The sequence below is a fragment of the Pimephales promelas genome, chromosome 12 (genome assembly GCF_988280905.1).
Source record: "Pimephales promelas chromosome 12, fPimPro1.hap1.1, whole genome shotgun sequence".
Taxonomy (NCBI): Eukaryota; Metazoa; Chordata; class Actinopteri; order Cypriniformes; family Leuciscidae; genus Pimephales; species Pimephales promelas.
Window position 1 is genome coordinate 3,506,322 of NC_142780.1, and position 22,803 is coordinate 3,529,124.

Below are 22,803 nucleotides of genomic sequence, written 5' to 3' on the forward strand. Positions count from 1 at the left end.
GATTAGTACTAATTATAATTAACTACATGTACTAACTGTAGGATTAGGGTTTGGTTTAGGGCTAGTTGCATGTCCGTAATTATGCATAATTTAAAGTATTGCTACATTTAAAAAGGACACTGTAAAATAAAGTGTTACCCAATTATAGTTAATATTAATAACAATTAATAATTCTGGGTCACTCTTTTGTTTTGTCAGAGACTATGGGCCTGATTTGCTAAATTAGCACGAGAGCACAATCCCATAAAAGCACTGATGGGAGCGTAAATTTCTGCTCGTGATTTACAGACAAATTAAGGAAAACAGCCAGATCAAACTAGCGTCTGGTTTAAGGCGTGCTTTTTTTATGGGCGGTGAATAATGGTGCAAATACCAGTAAACTGATGAGCGCAAACCTTAGTAAATCACCCTCCATGATTCATTTAAATTCTAACATCCCAGAAATGTTTTGTCTGAAAGGGAAACTCCTGCAATAATATCAGCTGCAAAAATAACCCTGTCCACAACTTTTTGGCACTCATTTTTCACTGTGTGTCTTTAGTAAATCCTGAAAGTCGAGTTATAAAGTCAGAATTACGTTATATATTCGCAATTGCGTGTTATAAAGTTAGAATTACGTGACATAGTCGCAATTGCGTGTTATAGTCAGAATTACGTGATATAGTCGCAATTCTGTGTTATAAAGTCAGAATTACGTGATATAGTCGCAATTAGCCTTTCGCCGAGCCCCGCCCCCCTTAGTTACTGCTGCTACCTCCGTCAAACAAATGGTCAAACACGGGCAGCGCGACAGATTGCCATGACGGCAAAGGGTATTCCCGTGCGTGTCAGTGACCTTTTTTGGAGCAATACCTCCGCGATATCAAGCAAGATCGAAGCAAAAGGGGTTACGGTATGCGCTGGAGGGATTTATTCCAAATATAAAATTAAGAAATTAATGAGACACGACTACTATTGATGCTAATGCTTACCAGTCTCAAGAAAAATCAGAAAAACCCCATGACCATGCCAAGTTACCTCAAATGCAACCAGCACAGCCTTGAAGATTTTATAAACTGGTTCAGTGGCTAATTGTTTGGAGTTCGAAATATATAACTTGCGCTGCATATTTATTCATTTTGCCTCCGATAAAGGAGTAGCACGTTCGCTTTAACAAGCAGGTTGTTCATTACCACAGCAACCGATTGCGTGTCATGCTCATGCTGAATGCGATTTTCGTGTTTAAAAAGTAACTAACGTTATGCATAAGAGACGGAAAGAGGCAGAGAACCATACATTATTTAAGGTTATTTCTATTCGTTACGATATTGATATATGAACTGATGTTGTCATGTAAGCTTCATGCTTTCCCCGTTGCGAACGTAAACTGTAGTCTACGGTTCTGCACTGCTAACTTAGCTGACTGCTGCTCATTTTCCCAGAGAATATCATGGTATGTTAACAACAACCCTTTAGAAAATGTACAGTAAGTCCTTTGTGGATCCTCTTGATCTGCTTTCTCCGTGCTTCTTTGACTAATCTCAGTCGCACGCACGCTGCACGCGAGACGAGTTAACCATGTTCGACACATTTAACTGGAATTGGGGCGTCCACACTGTTTAATACATCTTAGGCACCGCTCGTGTTGTGTTTTGGGCTTTGGAAAGGGAAAAAACACAACTTCTCCAGACAATCTCTCGGGGTATCATGTGTCCGATTTACTAACGCCGTGGGCGCACCGCTTACTGTTTGACGGAACAGCTCACACAGTAACGGTTGCTATGATGTGTGATTGGACAATGGCCATTTTGTGGGAGGGGCCGGCGAAAGGTCAATTGTGTGTTATAAAGTCAGTATTACATGATATAGTCGCAATTGCGTGTTAAAAAGTTAGAATTACGTGATAAAGTCGCAATTGCGTGTTATAGTCAGAATTATGTGATATAGTCAAAATTACGTGATATAGTCGCAATTGCGTGTTATAAAGTCAGAACTGCGTGATATAGTTGCAATTCCGTGTTATAAAGTCAGAATTACGTGATATAGTCGCAATTGCGTGTTATAAAGTCAGAATTACGTGATATAGTCGCAATTGTGTGTTATAAAGTCAGAATTACGTGATATAGTCGCAATTGCGTGTTATAGTCAGAATTACGTGATATAGTCGCAATTGCGTGTTATAAAGTCAGAATTACGTGATATAGTCGCAATTGCGTGTTAGTCAGAATTACGTGATATAGTCGCAATTGCGTGTTAGTCAGAATTACGTGATATAGTCGCAATTGCGTGTTATAAATTCAGAATTACATGTTATAGTCGCAATTGCGTGTTATAGTCAGAATTACGTGATATAGTTGCACTTGCATGTTATAAACTCAGAATTACATGATATAAAGTCAAAATTACGTGATATAGTCGCAATTGTGTGTTATAAAGTCAGAATTACATGATATAGTCGCAATTGCGTGTTAAAAAGTTAGAATTACATGATAAAGTCGCAATTGCGTGTTATAGTCAGAATTATGTGATGTAGTCAAAATTACGTGATATAGTCGCAATTGCGTGTTATAAAGTCAGAATTACGTGATATAGTTGCAACTGCATGTTATAAACTCAGAATTATGTGATATAAAGTTAAAATTACGTGATGGTCACAATTGCGTGTTATAAAGTCAGTATTATGTGATACAGTTGCAATTGCATGTAAAAAAAGTCAGAATTACGTGATATAAAGTTGCAATTGCGTGTTAGTCAGAATTAAATGATATTAAATCAAATTTACGTGATATAGTCGCAATTGTGTGTTATAAAGTCAGAATTACGTGATAGTCACAATTGCGTGTTATAGTCAGAATTCCGTGATATAGTTACAATTGCGTGTTATAAAGTCAGAATTACGTGATATAGTCGCAATTGCGTGTTATAAAGTCTGAATTACGTGATATAGTCGCAATTACGTGTTATATTCAGAATTACGTGATATAGTCGCAATTGCGTGTTATACTCAGAATTACGTGATATAGTTGCAATTGCATGTTATAAAATCAGAATTACGTGATATAAAGTCGCAATTACGTGATATAAAGTCAGAACTACGTGATATAGTTACAATTGCGTGTTATAAAGTCAGAATTACGTGATATAGTTACAATTGCGTGTTATAAAGTCAGAATTACGTGATATAGTCGCAATTGCGTGTTATAAAGTCTGAATTACGTGATAAAGTCGCAATTGCGTGTTATATTCAGAATTACGTGATATAGTCGCAATTGCGTGTTATATTCAGAATTACGTGATATAGTTGCAATTGCATATTATAAAATCAGAATTATGTGATATAGTCGCAATTACGTGATATAAAGTCAGAATTACGTGATATAGTCGCAATTGCGTGTTATAGTCAGAATTACCTGATATAGTCATTGCGTGTTATAAAGTCAGACTTACGTGATATAGTTTTAAATGCATGTTATAAAGTCAGAATTACGTGATATAGTTGCAATTGCGTGTTATAAAGTCATAATTATGTGATATAGTTGCAATTACGTGTTATAAAGTCAGAATTACGTGATATAGTTGCAATATATGTAAGGGTTAATGCCCGACGAGGTGTCCATTGTCAGGTTTTAATGGACGACGGCGAGGCGTAAACCGGCCGACGCGCAGCGGAGGACGGTTGCCTCCGCCGAAGTCCATTAAAACCTGACAATGGACACCTCGGAGGGCATTAACCCGCTTATACCATGGTCACTTGCCAAATAAAACATTAGTTTATATTTTAATTAGGCTAAATCTAGTTTTTACAAATAATAACTTGACTGACTGTTTATCTAGCAACCGGAGATATTTATAGTCCGCTTAGCTCGTATCCCTTCAGGTTCACAAATGCATTTTTTTTTCATGAAACACAAAGGTAGGCATAGTTTTTTTATTACACATAAAACAATTAATCAAACAACAATAAAAAAACAATTAGCTCTGAGCTCCAGCGATTTGCGCTTAACGTTATAGAGGGCAATAAATTAATCAGATCAAAGAGAGGGTCATTTGCCTCAGGCTCCTTAGGCTTGAAACGCTGTAACGTTCAGCCTTCTCCTGCCTTGGTTGTCTGGACAGCTGCGTAAAACTCCCGCAGGGTCTCATTCAGGGGTGCGTTTCCCGAAAGCATCATTATCCAACTATGGTCGCAAGTTACGTCGTTACCAATAGAGTTCAATGGAGCAGCGCAGCAGCGGTGTAATTTCCTCCGTTTTATTTACATTTTTTCTTTCTTCAGCAGCATACCAGTCGTCAAAGTTGCCATATTCTCCATAAATGTTAAAAGAAATAGCACGAAGTCGCTCATTGTTGTATTAGGCTATAATATCTAACGTTAGATGATAGAGCATGTGACTGCCTGTTGCTATGGTTACTCACAGCCGTTGTAGGCAGCGCATTTATTTATTAATTTCGAATGGTAAACAGGCAGTTTCACCAGAACTACTTTACTAGGTGTCCTCTATCACTTTTTAACGGACACCCTGCAGCCAATCAGAATCGAGTATTCACCCAGACCATGGTATAAACAGTATATAAAATACAGCTTGTCGCGCTCAATATTGCAAACTGCTATTTATTATCATATTATTTAAATGTATTGTCATTATTACAAACACACTGGTTTGCAATGCAAATAGTTTGTGTTTACAGAATTTTGTTATTCTTAGTTATTTCCCTTTAGCAGTGAACGAATCAGAAGTCTGGCACATCCACAGGAAATAGCTAACTTCTGCATCGAAAAATAGTCATATATAGCACAGCCTCTCATACCTTTTGCTTAAGCATAATGCATAAATATCAAACTCACAAGTTTTCTTATCAAAATTAAGTGAATATAGAAGAGAATCTCAAATAATTCGAGCCAACGTTGAGATTTTTGTCATGGTGTTATTAAAATAAGACCATTATTACTACATATTTTTACGTTGTTATTCATTTAAATGTTTTAGGAAATACATTGTAATAGAAATATTTTATATTTTATAGGTTTTCCTGTGCCCAATATCACATCTAACCTATCTTTTATAATATTCGTTAAACTAACAAAAGTTCCTGAATGCCATCAATGACAACTTTTCTAAAAGTTTTAGCAGTGGACTTTATGAACTGCGTAATGTTGTGGAATTAGTTGGCCTGTGTTTTTATTTTATTTTTACTGTGCAAAAACTACATAAAGAAAAAAAAGCTCACAGGATAAAACATACATTTACAACAACATGATCAGTTCATAGTATTTCATTGGTTCTTTCTTGTTTTTGCATGCGTTCATAATTTCATAGCATGACAGCTGTGTCAAAAATGATGTCGGCACAATTTCATTGTGTGATCACAAATAAACACATTTTAATAATATTTGAATAAAGAGTGTCAAAATCCCTTTTGGCCACAACTCTATAAGCATAATCAACACATATTTCAATGCTGATTTACTCACTCAAAGCAATATTTCCTTAAATAACAACACAAGCATATTCAGTTTTCAGTGGCAGGATTTAAACGGTAGCATAACCGGAATGATGCAGCTGGTGTTTGTTTATATGTGTTTCGAGTAACTCACTCTGAAGTTTGTCGAGGAGTTTGGATCGTGAGGCCGTCCCTTTCCCCTCCCACTCGGCTTTCGCACGCAGGTCATCAGAGTTACTGCACATCAGGTACCTACAGATCGAAAAATAAAATAGGGAATTGATTTTAACAGCCTTTTTTTTTAATCAAAAATGTGTTTTAGGTGGACAGATCAATACAGGACACATGTGGAATGTTAGAAAATATCAATGTCTTTTCTGTTAACCAAATACTTTCACTATTACTGCAAGTGAACAAGCGCGCCGTTATTTGTTGCATAGTAACGCGTGTGTTCAAGTAAGCCAGAAATGAGCAGATTCTGTATTTAATACATCATGAAGGCTCACCAGTTGCGTATTTGCGTTAAATTCATGCAGATTTGTCTTTAGCCTGGTTCACACAGCAGAATTATTAGGTCGATTTGTAGCCCCGTTTCACCCCTTCCGACAATCTTAAGGATGCTCCGATTATCGTAAAATAATCTGCTCAGATATACCTGCCGTGTGTGGTGTGTTAAGACTGCTCTCGTCTGCTCGGAAGAATGCCGGTACCGCTCTGATCTCAAATCGGGGATATCCAACATGTTGGATTTTTTTGGCCCGATTTCTCCTCGTGTGTGGCGTCCCCCCCGGGGACAAACGAGCACACAGCCTGTGAACTGTGGCGTGTAGCCAATCAGAAAACGAGGTGACGAGGCACAGAGGAAGCACCGGCAGGAAACTAAAATCAAAACAGCCGGCACCCGGCGGTATGGCGCACCAGAAAGTCCGGTGGAAGTTTTTTTTTTTCTTTAAAAATAAACTACACACTATCACCACTGCATCCTCTTCGTCCGCCATGATTGTTCACTCTGAAGTCACGTTTGATCTCGAGGGATTTCTCGAGATTTTCCGTCTGTCCTGGGAATGCTTGGGAGTCAAATCGGTTTGTGTGTGATGTGTTGATTTTGCGTGTGGCTGCGCAACACACACTGTACGACGAAAACTGTAAGAGCCGTGATTTTTTAATCGCCGTGTGCGGAGTCTCAGGTTTGGAAAATCGGCCGACAATTTTAAAATCGTCCAGTGTGAACCAAACTTCCCCAGCAAAGTGAGTAAACATAGAAACACGCCAAATTGGCTCGTGATTTCACAGCGTTTCCCGCCAAAGTTCATTAAATAATTGTTAATTTCAATCCCTGAATGTTGCACTCCTGTTTTAGCCTAGAAATCTAGACGCACCCTAGCGGCAGCAAAAATTATTTTGCAGCCAGTGTGGTCTAGCAACTCTCCGTTGGCTTTCGAAGTGGAAAAACAAACTCTGGTCAGGCCAATCACATCGTGTATAGAGTAGGTGGGCGGGCTTAAAGGAGAACTCCGGCGCCACTTGGATCGGCGTTCGTAGATCGACTGGTAGAGACTATTTTTCAAAGATGGCTACTTCCTGTATTCGCGAAGTTGACTGTGTGTATAAAATATCTTCTTATTAAACTGTTTGGACACTGACAAAGTTCCCAATGCTTCGGTTTGAATGTAGGGACCCTTATTATACTGTCGTGTTAGTGTGGGGCTATTTTGAGCCTTGTTAGTGGTAATAACAAGCGATTTTTATTTGTCATTACTCTATGCCCCATATACTAGCATTATACTAGCGTTATAGGCTAAACTGTTTTTAGAGATAAAACTATTTACATTCGGCAATCATGAAAACAAATCTCAGATAACGGTTGAATAGGTAACAATGTGTAATTAGACCAAAGGTTCATTTTGCGCCGGAGTTGTCCTTTAACACAATGACGGCAGAGTTGTGACGGTGATTTCCCTGCTACTTGAAAACAAACAAGATGCTGCTGGCAAACAGTGGTCTTTCGATTCGGCTTTGGCCGCGACTCTGGACGACTTGGAGAGAAGAGAACGTCACTTAAGTCATTCTTAAAAAAAAGGAAGATGTGTTCGGAGTTTTGATGAACGGATACGGCAAAAGTTTAATATATCAAAAGCTCCGCTGGTGGGAAAACGCATGGGACTCACTCAGCCACAGCCGTTCGTTGCTCTGGTTGGTTAGCGCTATCCTATGGCGTGCAGATAGATATTGAAAGACAACTTTTAATCCCGCCCCTCGGATTGAGGTATGCCAATTGTGAGTTCCCAGACCTAACATCTGGATGTAGGTCTGGCTTGCCAGGCTACTCCTGTTTGTCATTGTGCACAAAATGTTTTATAGGGAACCTAAAAAACACTGAGGAAATTGTTGCCCCCAAAACAGGACTGAAGTGTGTTACCCGCTGAGGATGTGGATTCGTTCGGTGTTGTACTTCAGCGGCGTGAGCTCGGCTCGGAGGACCTGAAGTGCTTCGAGAACCTTCCCGTCCTCCAGATACTCCAGATACTTCTGTTGCAGGAGCAAGAACTTCATCCGCTGAACAACACAGGACAAAATCACATTAAGAAGATTCATCAAACTGATGGTGGAGATGTTGAGAGGAGTTTGGACTCTTACCACCACAGCGCTCGGTGAATGCATCAGTGCTTTCAGCTCGTTGAGGTCACTCTCAGCCTGTTAGAATAAAACACACACACAGATCCTCAAGTTGAACGACCCTTATCTGTTTCTTGTTTGGTGTGTTGTGACCCATATGACCATTAAATACACCAAAGGACAAAGTTTAGAAACAAATCTTGTGAGATATTGATGGGGAATCTGATTCCACTAAATTATTCTGTAATACTTTACTTAATGTTTTTAATGTTGTTTGTGTTTATGTCGTGTTTTTAATGTGCTTCAAGACATGTGCAGATTCATAAGTCGACAGCATTGCTGAGTATTTTCTGCAGTGAACCAAAGACAGTCTCAAAAACACGGTTTGAAATCGCTGGTGTTTCTGACGTCACAAACTAGCTTGTAACCAATCAGATCACGAGGGGGCGGGATTTAGCAAATAATTAACTGTTTGCAAAGCATGAGAGTCCCAAGAGAAGCCAGGTTATCCCAGTATATTTTCTGTTGATATGAAAAATCCGGCACATTTAGCAATAGCGGGTGAATCATGTGTCTGATGTTATGATGGTTCTCCACTGATGTTCTGAGTTGTTTAAAGTGTTTTTAAGGATGATAGAAGGAAGCTGTCGAACGGGAACATTATTATTTGTGTAACATTAGCAGCACGTTATCTGTTTGATAAGTAGTCAAGGAAAAGGCTAATCATATTAATTTCTGTTATTGTGTCCGACATAGACAGCAATACAGCCATCCTATAGACAAGCCTGTATAATTCACTCTTCCACTTCTTCTGAATCAGTTTCTGGTTCAAACATATATGGCTGAATGAAACCAGTATTTCCTCTTATCCTTGTGCCGTGTTTACTACAGTAAAGTTGACAGAGTGGATCTCTGAGCTGCTGTGAGTGAGTGGAGGTGGGGCTAGTTAGCATATATATATATATATATATATATTTTTTTTTTAAATATTAATTTAATTTTATTATTTTTTTATTAATTTTATTAAATATTAATTTCGGTGATCAAATATGAGTTTTGATACATGTGTGTAAATAATCATATATTTTCATAAATAGCTATAACTAAAGTTAAAATGCATTATAATATTTGCAGATTCCTTGTAACACCTGACATTGCAGTGTTTCCCCCACCATTGTTGGCCGCCCCCCTTAAATGCTGACGAAATCCAGTCACAAAAAAGGAAATGACTGTATATTTTCGAGGAATAAATAGAAAGTACATCCAGACCGGTTTATCGGCAGGCCGATATTTATCGGCAGGCAGAAACAGTGTAAAACAATTTCTGGACCAAAATAAAACACCGAAAAATTTATTTTTTGCGTCACAATTAAAATTAATTGCAAAATGAATTTTGTGAAGAAAGTCGTCAAGCCATAAACCCAAGTATTTAACTTTATCAACTTCATTCAGAGAAGTAGAAGTACCGTCATTACACATTATAATTAGATTATTAGTTTTTTTGTTCCGAAGATAGTATAAGATTTAGTTTTATTGAGCAGTAGTTTATCAGATAACAGCCATTTCTGTAAGGTACTAAAATCCAATTGAAGAGCAGTTTGGATTTGCAATAAATGTGATTTAGATGTATAAATGACAGTATCATCTGCATACAGTTGAACAGATGAATTAGAACACATTCAAGGCAGATCATTAACAAAAATAGTGAAAAGAAGTGGACCCAACATCGAACCTTGGGGTACACCTCTTTGCTGCACAAATAAATCAGATCTACTCCCTTTAAGAAAAACACATTGTTTTCAATTATGTAGATAAGAATTAAACCAAGATAATGCATTTTGAGATAAACCAATTGCAAACAGCTTATCTAAAATATAACTGTGGTTACAATTATTTATGAGACCATTCAATGCTTGATAAAAGTGAATTACAAGACATAATTACTGCAATAAAATACTTTTATAATGCATGATACATAAAGACTTGATGAACAAAGGTCTAACTGGTTTGGAACGACATGAGGGTGAGTAATTAATGACAGAATTTTAATTTTGGATGAACTAACCCTTTAATCTTTTTAATCTACTACTCTTTAAGCTTCTTTAGTTCTATACTACGAGTCAATCACTCAGTAATATGGCAATAAATCTAATGCCATCAGTGTCCCATGGTACCATTACAGTTCATTTTTCTAATGATTGTCTTCATTGTGACATGTCAACAGTAAACAAAATCATACAGTTAACTTTTTTTTTCCAATTCCGTTTCATTCAAGTACAAGTAATTCTAGACGATTTCTACAATTTCAATAACTACAATTTCTAGACAGGCCATGTGAAGACTCACCTTTTCCCACTCTCCCTCCATCACATGATTACGAAACTTGGTAGCAGCCGGATGCTCAAGTCTACAGCCCGATTCCTGCATCAACAGGTCCACCGTTTGACTGGAACATGACAAAAAGAAATATGTTAATTAACAATGTGAAGTGGATTGATGTTCCTTTCACATGGTAGACTTAGGATTAGAGAACAGACACACACACTTCCAATCTCCTAGCAACAAGAAGTCAGTGTTTGACTCATGAAAGCAATAATTAACATATAAACCCTGAATGTTTCACTTCCTAGAAAGGAACACCTCTCCCACTGTTCACTATAAATTGTGTGGAGCACCAATTCATCTGGATTTCTACACCAGAAGAGACCAAATGGGGTTGACACTCCTAACAAAGACTATGTTAGGCAAGATGCATTACTGCAACAAGCTATTTTACTTGGCTTTTACCTTGTCAATATGAACTGGCAAACTAATAGACTAGATGTGCATACTAGATCTGCACAAATATTGAAGAAAAATGTGATATGCGATGCAATAATGCTTTAAAGGGTTAGGCTAGTTCACCCAAAAATGAACATTACCCCATTATTTACTCCCCCTCAAGCCATCCTAGGTGTATATAACGTTCATTTGTCAGACAATTACAATCAGAGTTAAAATGTTCGGGCCAGGGCTCAACAGTTTTCACTGCAAAATTTTCACTGGCCCCACACAACAACAAAAAAATTATAAAGTAAAAAAAGAATGGGCCATTTAAAATAAGCCTAGTATTGTTTTTGTTATTTTTGATACCATAATAAACAAGGTTATGAGGACACCAAAAGCTACTAGATTGACTCATTTAAACAGCAAGTAATTCAAAGGAGCAAATGGTCAAATTACGAGCAAAAGCACAAATAAATACAACAGAACAAACATATAATTGAAATAAACGGTGCTTTTATGGTAGGTTTACAGATGTATCCAGGTACAGAAATTGCGATCTAATTAATTTATATAATTTATAATTTAATTGTAATCTAAACAACTATATAAATATAGATCAACCTTTATTCAAGTTAAACAGTAGGGTTGGGTATCGTTTGAATTTGAACGATTTTGATTCGGATTCCTTGCTTCGATTCCGGTTCCTAACGATTCTCGATTCCGATTCTTTTAAGAGGCAGGGTCAAAAAAGTTTAGCTAACCTTGCTAACCAACGGCCTTTCTGAAGGAAATACTCCTTCTGTAAAAGTACTCCTTTTGTCACAAATTTTGCATTTTGCCGAGATTTCGTTATTTTTAGAAAAGTGAAGCCGGACTTTGGACCGCCGACGTAAGCTACTCATGTTCGACTCGCGCGGTTATGCCAACACTTCCGGTAGAAGCTTCTTCGTTGGTGTTGTTCAGCGGTTTCTTCTTCCGCTCGGCGGACTGTGAATATCGAAACTAGGAATCGAAATTTTAACTTTTGAACGATTCCGGGAAAAAACGAAAAGTTAGTCTCGGTTCCAATCGATACTCGATTCTCGATACCCAACCCTATTAAACAGTGTAGATCAGTTAAAGATAATGTTTTGAAATGTTGAAAATATAAAACGTTAAATACTGTTATTTTAAATTATTTAGAAATCAAGTTACTTCAAATGTGATATTAAACCCACCAGGCGGTGGCAGCAAGTCACAGTTAATGAGCGAGTCATTGAGATTCAATTGATTAATTCAAACGGCTGATTCATTCAGGAAGGAAACATTTTACTGTATTATTGAGTGAATCGTCAGTAAAGATACACCACATATGTTGCTCAGTAAAACAGTGGACTTAGTGTTTCAAACTATTTTCGTTGGCGGAATATAGCGAAACAGGCGATTTTTGTCTAAAATGTAAGTCTCCTAATATTAACTTGTATATTAAAATGTAATTTGTATAAAATCAATATCTTGAGGAGAAAACAGCTCTCTTCGTGTAATATTGGTTAACTACATTAAATGACATACAGTATAAAAGACATACAGGGGCATTATAATAGACCAAATCACACAGTTAAAGTACACACTCTAAAGGTGCACGCGTGCTAGTGTAATCTACTGAACTACATCACATAATGTATGTGTGTACTCAATGGGTGTGTTATTGATTATGTCAGTTTGTTAAATCAGCAATTACGATATCACAGACGCTATATCGCACACCCCTACAGCACTGGCCCGATAATGGCAATGAATGGCCATTTATGTTTTGAAGTCCATCAAAGCACATCCATCCATGATAAAAGTGCTCCACACGGCTCTGGCGGGTTAATAAAGGCCTTCTGAAGCGAAGTGATGTGTTCGTCGAAGAAAAATTTCCATATTTAAAACTTTATCGATGAAAATAACTAGCTTCTGGCAGACGGCTGTGCGCATCGATTTACAGCAGAAGAGTAACCTTTGACGGATTAATAAAAAAGGAAGTGCGAATTAGAGTCTAAAAGGAGATTTTTTCAGAGAAATGTGGGAGGGGTAGGGCTCTATAAATTCCACGATCACAGAAACGGACGGAATTGCGGAATTGGCAAATTAACGCGGAATCTAGTGTTAACACAGAATTTTGTGGAATTTACATATTTGGTTTGAAATTCAGTTTTTGTGTAAGAGAAGAATGTATGTCTGGTGAAAATGCAGACCGGCGCAAGCAAATCTGGGCGACACGAAATCAAAACAATTGAAGCATGGCGAAGCAGCTCGCCACAGCTCTGCTTTCGTCTGCGAAAAAGTTAAGAAACTCTACGCTATTAGCCCTCAGTGCCATGCCAACCCGGTCTCACGGCAATTCGTAAGAATTTTACAAGGGGCTAATTCGTAACAATTCATACGACCTCACTCGTACGAATTAGTACGATTTTTGCTAAATCTTACTATTTAGCATATTTTACGAGTTGGCCAATTCGTATGAATTCGTACAAATGACCTACTCCTGACCCCGCCCCTAAACCTACCCATCACGTGGGTTTAGACAAATCGTACAAGTGAGGTCGTATGAATTAGTACGAATTAGGCACTTTTTAATCACTCGTATGAATTCGTACGAATTGGTCGTGAGATATCGTTGGCCGTGCCGAACAGCTCGCACGTGACCTATGCAGTGTTTCCCACACATAGACTAATTCGCGGCCACAAAATCAAGTCCGGCCGCCACATATTGCGTTTCATTCATTTTTTTAACGCTATTTAAAACACGTAGCATATTCTTTCAGTTGTATTTCCTTTCCCCGCTCTCCCTCCGTCTCTATCACTCACGCATCTCTCTCACATAGACACACACACAACTCCGTGCACACCGCGTCTGTCTATGAGGCGCCGGACTGGACTAAAATGAAGCGAACTCAACGAGCGACACTGGGTGAGAGAGAGACCGAGTGTGACTTTATTTAAACTTATATAAACTAATATAATTTATTTTACTGGATAGTTTAAAGGTCATAACCATATTTTGTTGTTAGTTGAAGAGTGCAGTATTTGTCTTGAAATGGCTACTGAGTAAATGTCTGTTACCTCAATAAATTTAAGGTCATTCCTATTTTATTTGTATACATTTTAATAATTAACGTTAAAAGCACACTCTTTTTACTACTTAAATAACAGTAAAGGGTTAAAAAAATGAATTCCCAAAAATTAAAACAGGAAAAAATAAAACGGAATTTGGGAAAAAATGAAACGGATTTCATGGGCCCTAGAGGAGCTTGAGTTTGTTTGAAATGCGAAAGGCATCTAAGCTTACGCTACTCCTACATCTACGCCACACATCGTCATATAAATCCATGAGTATGGCCATCTGCCGGAAGCTGCTTATTTTAGTCGATAAAGTTTTTAATATGGATACTTTTCTAACACGTCACTTTTCTGCTGTCACTTAGCGATCCGATATACTGTTACATACGCGGTTTCTTTCTCAACTCCATTTAAGACATAACTGACTGTGTTTATGTGAATATTCACCAACAAAGGAACTTTGACATTATTTTGTGTGTTTTTGGCCAAATAAGCTGCAGAAGAGAACTGATGTCGGGATCACGTGCTCTCCGAGAGGCGCATGAGTTCTTCGATTATTGCATTTAATGACATTAAGCATGTCACACGTTTTTTACCATAACTTTTTGTGGACTTTTAAAGTATTAAAATCGTAAGTCATTGTGATATGCATATCATAATATGCGATACATTATACATTTGCGATATTTCGATAATTTCGATGTAGGGATGGGACGATAACCGGTTTCACTATAAACCGTGATAAAATGTACTGACGGTTAGTATTATCGTTTAAAATTTAATTATCATTAAAACCGTGTTTGATTATCGCGATTTTAATAACTTACTGAATCCTGTCGGCCAGTCTGACGCAGGCGCGCAGCACGCAATATTTTTTTAAATTACTATTCGAGAAGGAATGGTGGAAGGGAGTGACTGTGCTCAGGAGATTTTTCAGCCTTTTAAGAGGACCAAATCTGAGGTGTGGTCATATTTTGGGTTTTACAAAAGTCCTGAGGGAAACTTGATCGAGGATGGTCACCTTGTCTGCCGAACAAAAAGTCACTACAATAGAAACACTTCAAATCTGCCGAGTCGTCTTGTGTGATCATCACCCGAACTCAAGGCAAGTTAACTTTGACCTTAATACCAAAACTACGTCTGGGAAACAATTGGGCACGAAATGTTGTTTTGAGTTGAAACATTTTAAGTCACTCACTTGAAATAGACGTCAAGCTTCCGCCAAGAAAAGTTCGTAGCAAGTGGATTTGAGCCAAAGACGAACGAACAACTTCAAACAAGACTATTATTAAGAGTGATATTTTAAGGGATAGTAAAGTATAGATACATCACGTATTAAACCGATTTTATTTTTTACCACATAATTACGGGGACATATTGAATTGATAATGAGATTAGCTAATGTTTTAAATCTTACCTGTTTATGAATTCATTTTGTAAAACAATCGTCCAGACAAGATATATCACACCAATATTATCAAACTCTGTAAACAATAAATCAACTCTGATTTCATTTTTGCAATACAATCAAAAACCGGAGACGCAAGACGGCAAGTTGTATTTGAATGAAACAAGAGCGCGTGTCCGTTGTGATATGGATGTGCGCTGTGTAATAATGCGTTGCTATTGACGACGGGCATTATAAAGAAGCAAATGCCATAGAATAGAATCTTGCTTAAAAAACTGCATAGAGAGACTTGTTTTATTTGATGTTTGTTGATTTTCAATTATAAAATGAAATGTTTTCAGTGTGAGCATCAGTTCTTTTTGAGCACTTTCATAAATTTTTAACAAAAACCGTGATAATATTGATAATCACGATTATTTTGGACACTATAATCGTGATATGAAATTTTCATACCGTCCCATCCCTATTTCGATGTATCATTCAGTCCTAATACTTTTCTATATAGGCATAGGCGTTATTTCAACTTTACATTTTTATTAAAACTGAGAATATCAGATTTTGTTAAAATTCTGGGTTTTATTTTTTTATATTAGGTCTTAAAGGATTTTTGTAGTGCAACCCTGGCAATTTATCAGTACTATAGCAATATTCAATTATAACTTATATTTTGATGTACACCACTGACATTATCAAAACACAGACATATTACCAAAAAAAACACTAATGTGAAAAATCAAAAACTCCATTGACAACATAAAAGCACTAAAACACCACTGACACCATCATGAAAACCCAAAAATAATAACACTGACAAATTACACAAAAATCCCACCATGAAAACACAAACTCTACTGGCACCATAGAAAATAAAACACTGGGGAAAAAATCCACTAACATGTTACAAAACACCATTGACACTTATGAAACCAATAACAGCACTGACAAGTTAAAAAAACAGCAATATTCAGAAATGCCTGAAATCGGGGTTAAATCGGCACTCTCAGTACTAAAACCGGTAAAATCCACATACGTTACAAAAACACCATTCACACCATCATGAAAGCTCAAAAACACCACTGACACGGTCATGAAAACACTGCTAAAACCAATAAAATCCACTGACACCTTCATGAAAAAACAAAAACACCACTGACACCAATAAAATCCATTGAAACGTTACCATCATAAAAAACACTACTAAAACCAATAAAATCCACAGACACATTACAAAATCTCCGCTGACACCATCATGAAATCACAAAAAACACCACTGACACTGTCATGACAGAACAAAAACACCACTGAAACAGTCATAAAAACACAACTAAAACCAGTAGAATCCACTGACAGTCATGAAAGAACAAAAACACACTGACACCAATAATAATCCACTGACACATTACAAAAACATCCCTGACACCCTCATGTAAACACAAAAGCACCACTGACACTGTCATGAAAAAAATATAACACGACTGACACCATCAAAAAAACACCACTAAAACGAATAAAATTCACACACCTATTACAAAACCACCATTGACATCATCATGAAAGCACAAAAATACCACTGACACCATCATAAAAGCTCAAAAACACCTCTGACTGACACCAATAAAAACACCACTGACAGGATCATGAAAGCTCAAAAACACCGCTGACAGGATCATGAAAGCTCAAAAACACCACTGACACCATCATGAAAGCTCAACACCACTGACACCGTCATGAAACCTCAAAAACACCACTGACACCATCATAAAAGCTCAAAAATACCACTGACACCACTTAAAACACCACAGACAGGATCATGAAAGCTCAAAAACACCACTGACAGGATCATGAAAGCTCAAAAACACCGCTGACAGGATCATGAAACCTCAAAAACACCACAGACACCATCATGAAAGCACAAAAACACCACTGACACCATCATAAAAGCTCAAAAATACCACTGACACCACTAAAAACACCACTGACAGGACCATGAAAGCTCAAAAACACCACTGACACCATCATGAAAGCACAAAAACACCCCTGACACAATCATAAAAGCTCAAAAACACCACTGACATCACTAAAAACACCACTGACAGGATCATGAATGCTCAAAAACACCACTGACAGGATCATGAAAGCTCAAAAACACCACTGACACCGTCATGAAACCTCAAAAACACCACTGACACCATCATAAAAGCTCAAAAACACCACTGACACCATCATGACCGAACAAAAACACCACTGACACCATCATAAAAGCTCAAAAACACCACTGACACCACTAAAAACACCACTGACAGGATCATGAAAGCTCAAAAACACCACTGACATCATCATGAAAGCACAAAAACACCACTGACACCATCATAAAAGCTCAAAAACACAACTGACACCACTAAAAACACCACTGACAGGATCATGAAAGCTCAAAAACACCACTGACACCATCATAAAAGCTCAAAAACACCACTGACACCATCATGAAAGCTCAAAAACACCACTGACACCATCATAAAAGCTCAAAAACACCACTGACACCACTAAAAACACCACTGACACCATCATAAAAGCTCAAAAACACCACTGACACCATCATGACCGAACAAAAACACCACTGACACCATCATAAAAGCTCAAAAACACCACTGACACCACTAAAAACACCACTGACAGGATCATGAAAGCTCAAAAACACCACTGACATCATCATGAAAGCACAAAAACACCACTGACACCATCATAAAAGCTCAAAAACACAACTGACACCACTAAAAACACCACTGACAGGATCATGAAAGCTCAAAAACACCACTGACACCATCATAAAAGCTCAAAAACACCACTGACACCATCATGAAAACCCAAAAACACCACTGACACCATCATGAAAGTTCAAAAACACCACTGACACCATCATGAAAGCTCAAAACACCACTGACACCATCATAAAAGCTCAAAAACACCACTGACAACACTAAAAACACCACTGACAGGATCATGAAAGCTCAAAAACACCACTGACACCATCATAAAAGCTCAAAAACACCACTGACACCATCATAAAAGCTCAAAAACACCACTGACAGGATCATGAAAGCTCAAAAACACCACTGACACCATCATAAAAGCTCAAAAACACCACTGACAACACTAAAAACACCACTGACAGGATCATGAAAGCTCAAAAACACCACTGACACCATCATAAAAGCTCAAAAACACCACTGACACCATCATAAAAGCTAAAAACACCACTGACACCATCATAAAAGCTCAAAAACACCACTGACAACACTAAAAACACCACTGACACCATCATGAAAGCTCAAAAACACCACTGACACCATCATAAAAGCTCAAAAACACCACTGACAACACTAAGTAAAAACACCACTGACAGGATCATGAAAGCTCAAAAACACCACTGACACCATCATAAAAGCTCAAAAACACCACAGACACCATCATAAAAGCTCAAAAACACCACTGACAGGATCATGAAAGCTCAAAAACACCACTGACACCATCATAAAAGCTCAAAAACACCACTGACAACACTAAAAACACCACTGACACCATCATAAAAGCTCAAAAACACCACAGACACCATCATAAAAGCTCAAAAACACCACTGACAGGATCATGAAAGCTCAAAAACACCACTGACACCATCATGAAAGCTCAAAAACACCACTGACACCATCATAAAAGCCCAAAAACACCACTGACACCATCATAAAAGCTCAAAAACACCACTGACAGGATCATGAAAGCTCAAAAACACCACTGACACCATCATAAAAGCTCAAAAACACCACTGACAACACTAAAAACACCACTGACAGGATCATGAAAGCTCAAAAACACCACTGACACCATCATAAAAGCTCAAAAACACCACAGACACCATCATAAAAGCTCAAAAACACCACTGACAGGATCATGAAAGCTCAAAAACACCACTGACACCATCATAAAAGCTCAAAAACACCACTGACAACACTAAAAACACCACTGACACCATCATAAAAGCTCAAAAACACCACAGACACCATCATAAAAGCTCAAAAACACCACTGACAGGATCATGAAAGCTCAAAAACACCACTGACACCATCATGAAAGCTCAAAAACACCACTGACACCATCATAAAAGCCCAAAAACACCACTGACACCATCATAAAAGCTCAAAAACACCACTGACAGGATCATGAAAGCTCAAAAACACCACTGACACCATCATAAAAGCTCAAAAACACCACTGACAACACTAAAAACACCACTGACAGGATCATGAAAGCTCAAAAACACCACTGACACCATCATAAAAGCTCAAAAACACCACTGACACCATCATAAAAGCTCAAAAACACCACTGACAACACTAAAAACACCACTGACAGGATCATGAAAGCTCAAAAACACCACTGACACCATCATAAAAGCTCAAAAACACCACTGACAACACTAAAAACACCACTGACAGGATCATGAGAGCTCAAACACCACTGACACCATCATAAAAGCTCAAAAACACCACTGACACCATCATAAAAGCTCAAAAACACCACTGACAACACTAAAAACACCACTGACACCATCATGAAAGCTCAAAAACACCACTGACACCATCATAAAAGCTCAAAAACACCACTGACAACACTAAAAACACCACTGACACCATCATGAAAGCTCAAAAACACCACTGACAGGATCATGAAAGCTCAAAACACCACTGACACCATCATAAAAGCTCAAAAACACCACTGACACCATCATGACAGAACAAAAACAGCACTGACGCCGTTATGAAAACAATAACACCACTGACACGTTACAAAAACACCACTGCCACCATAATAACAACACTATATCAGCAGTGCCAAACACGAAAACATCACTGTCACGGCACAAAAACACCAGCGTGACCCTCGCGAAAGCCCAAACCCGCACCACTGACACTGACAGCATCATGGCTTCAACACTCACTTGAGTCCTAACCCGTGTAGATGTTGACCGATGAGCCTGATCACGTCCTCGTCGCTCTGGGACAGTCTCTTCTTCTTCTTCGCGCTGCTGTCCGGCTCCGGGCTCTCGGTGGACGGCAGCCCGTTATTAGCGGAGGGCATCAGCCCGTTTGAGTGCACGGCTCCCGCGACGGACGACGAGGACTCCCCGTTCCTGCAAGACATCTGCGGCTCCGGCTCCTGGCCTCCCGTCCCGTTGGCCTGCATGTTATTAACCGCGTTTGCAGAAGCGGATCTGCGCGACTGCGAGCTGTTGTTGAGGCGGATGGCCGAGTGCTGGTGGGGGGTTGGGAGAGACGCCGCAGAGAGGCCCGTGATCCCGGTTACAGAAGCCCCGCTCTCTCCTGCTCCCTCCGCCGCCGAGACTCGGCTTTTCTTCCGCGGGGGCGGCGAAGCTCCGCCGGTGTCCGAGTCGGAGGAAGTGGCAGCGGAGGCCAGAGTTTTCCTCGCCGACAATGTCAGAGTCGAGATGCCTCACGGGCTTTTAATAATACCAGCGCGATTACAGACACGGAAGCCGCTCGCTCACTCGCTCGCTGCTCTTGTTATTGTTTGTCACTGAACAGCTGCAAGTCCATTATGGACGTCGGAGCGTGATGACGTCACCGGAAGCGCCGCAACAACCTTGAACTCGCTCTTTTTGTTATTAGGAAAATTAAACGTCAAACTAAAATTATTAAAAAAAACAAACTAAATTGACTTACTCAAAACCCATGTTTGCTCAGTTTAAAGCAGACTTCAAAATGTATTTAGAGTCTATAAAGTTTTTAAAAGATCGAAAAGTCCAACTGTATCTCAGCTAAATAAGTTGTTTGTGATGCCTTGTTTTACGTTTCCTTTGTGTTGTTTCTTTTTATTTAAATAATTGTTGTGTTTCAAGTTTTACTTACAAAAAGAAATGTGTCAAGAACTTGATATTGAATTCTGTTTTGAATTTTAAAAAGTTCAATAAACTTAATTTTAATGTTTTGCTTGTTGAAGTACTACATTACTTTGTGACTATCTTTGACTCTTGTAACAAGATGGCTTTAAAAATAATTGAAATACGTCAGTCTTTTAATATTTCCCATTGACATATAATCTTTTCTGATTAGTTATACCCCTCTCTTGTATTTTTTCTTTCGTCCGTTTCCTTCTTTGTTTAGCCTATTTAATGTTCTACTTAAAAAAAAACACTCCATTGTGTCTAGTCCATCACAACATTATGTAATGAATGCAGAAAATACAGATTTGACTTGTTTATAATACAGTTTGTGTAATGTTTGTTTATAAATGAATGCAGAAAATACAGACTTGAGTTAAATATTACCTTTTTAATAACTTGAAAAATATAAGAAAGATGGGAGAGAAAATGAAAAAATAACATGCGGCCAAGAAATTAGTTTAGGGGAGAGCCGGGCCCAACCTAACGCATTTTGGTTTTGGCTCAATTAATTAAAAAATAATTAGGTTAGATTAATAGCCTACTTTTTTACACAAGTAACATACACATCTATGCTACAAATGACCACTTAAAGTTTTTTTCTACCATTTTCGTACAGTTGCACTGAAAGTGACAGAAGTGCAAATATTACAATCCCATATGTGGGGTTAATTGTAACAGATGGAGGGGTTAGTTGTAACACTTTTGTGTAACACATAATTCAGAACTATTTTATTTGTATAGTTTGATATTGTTTGTGCATCTGTACAGGAAATAATTCAAACTGGAATATATATATATATATATATATATATATATATATATATATACTGTATATATATATATATATATATATATATATATATATATATATATATATGTGTGTGTGTGTGTGTAACCTACAACTGTCAAGCAACCAAAAACCTCTCTCTCTCTCTCTCTCTCTCTCTCTCTCTCTCTCTCTGTCTCTCTCTCTCTCTCTCTCTCTCTCTCTCTCTCATCTTGCCATTTGGACATTCATCATGTCACATTGGTTTTAATTTCTTGTCCTCGAACAGAGTCATAATCTGTTTATTTTTCAGTTACACATTCTACATTGATTAAAAAAAATCAAATCTGTTTTTATTTTATACAGAAATAATTTATTTATAATTCAGCTGAGAATAAAGTTGGTTAGTTCAAATTTTAAGAAAAACAAATATATGATCTGAATATAACACATTCATTTTAAATTCATTCAGGTTCAATTACCAAAAATACAATCTTAATTTAATTTAAAGCAAATAATAAATCTAAAATATATAGGTTACGGAAAGTTATGTGTTCTTTATTGCATAAAGCTACATCTACATCTAAGCTGCTGGGCTTTCTTGTTTGTTTTTTTTAAAAAACAAAAGGTTATATTTTTTTGTGTGCTAAACGTAAAGGCCCTTTCACACCAAAAGTGAAATGAATAAGCCTCAGACTAAAGGAGATACAGATTCACGCCTGTACAGTAGAGGGCGCCGCTCAAACAAGCCTTTCAGCTGTGCTGCCAAGAGAAGTTCAACATTTT

At 37.9% G+C, this 22,803-nt stretch overlaps 1 protein-coding gene across 4 annotated transcripts in view; it reads right to left on the minus strand.

Annotated features, from left to right (window-relative positions):
- wdr26a (WD repeat domain 26a) overlaps positions 1-20,936 on the minus strand; it is a 38,151-nt gene extending 17,215 nt beyond the window's left edge. For 2 of the 4 annotated variants that reach the window (XM_039651245.2, XM_089118233.1), the window contains exons 1-5: positions 20,289-20,933; positions 10,384-10,483; positions 8,059-8,115; positions 7,841-7,977; positions 5,576-5,673 (exon numbers count right to left, since the gene is read on the minus strand). In XM_039651245.2, the coding sequence (XP_039507179.2) occupies positions 5,576-5,673; positions 7,841-7,977; positions 8,059-8,115; positions 10,384-10,483; positions 20,289-20,533 (637 nt within the window). In that variant the 5' untranslated portion in view covers positions 20,534-20,933. Of the gene's footprint in view, positions 1-5,575; positions 5,674-7,840; positions 8,116-10,383; positions 10,484-20,288 lie in introns of all 4 variants that reach the window. The other 2 variants (XM_039651243.2, XM_039651242.2) reach the window with 2 other exon arrangements.
- Positions 20,937-22,803: the final 1,867 nt, after the last annotated feature.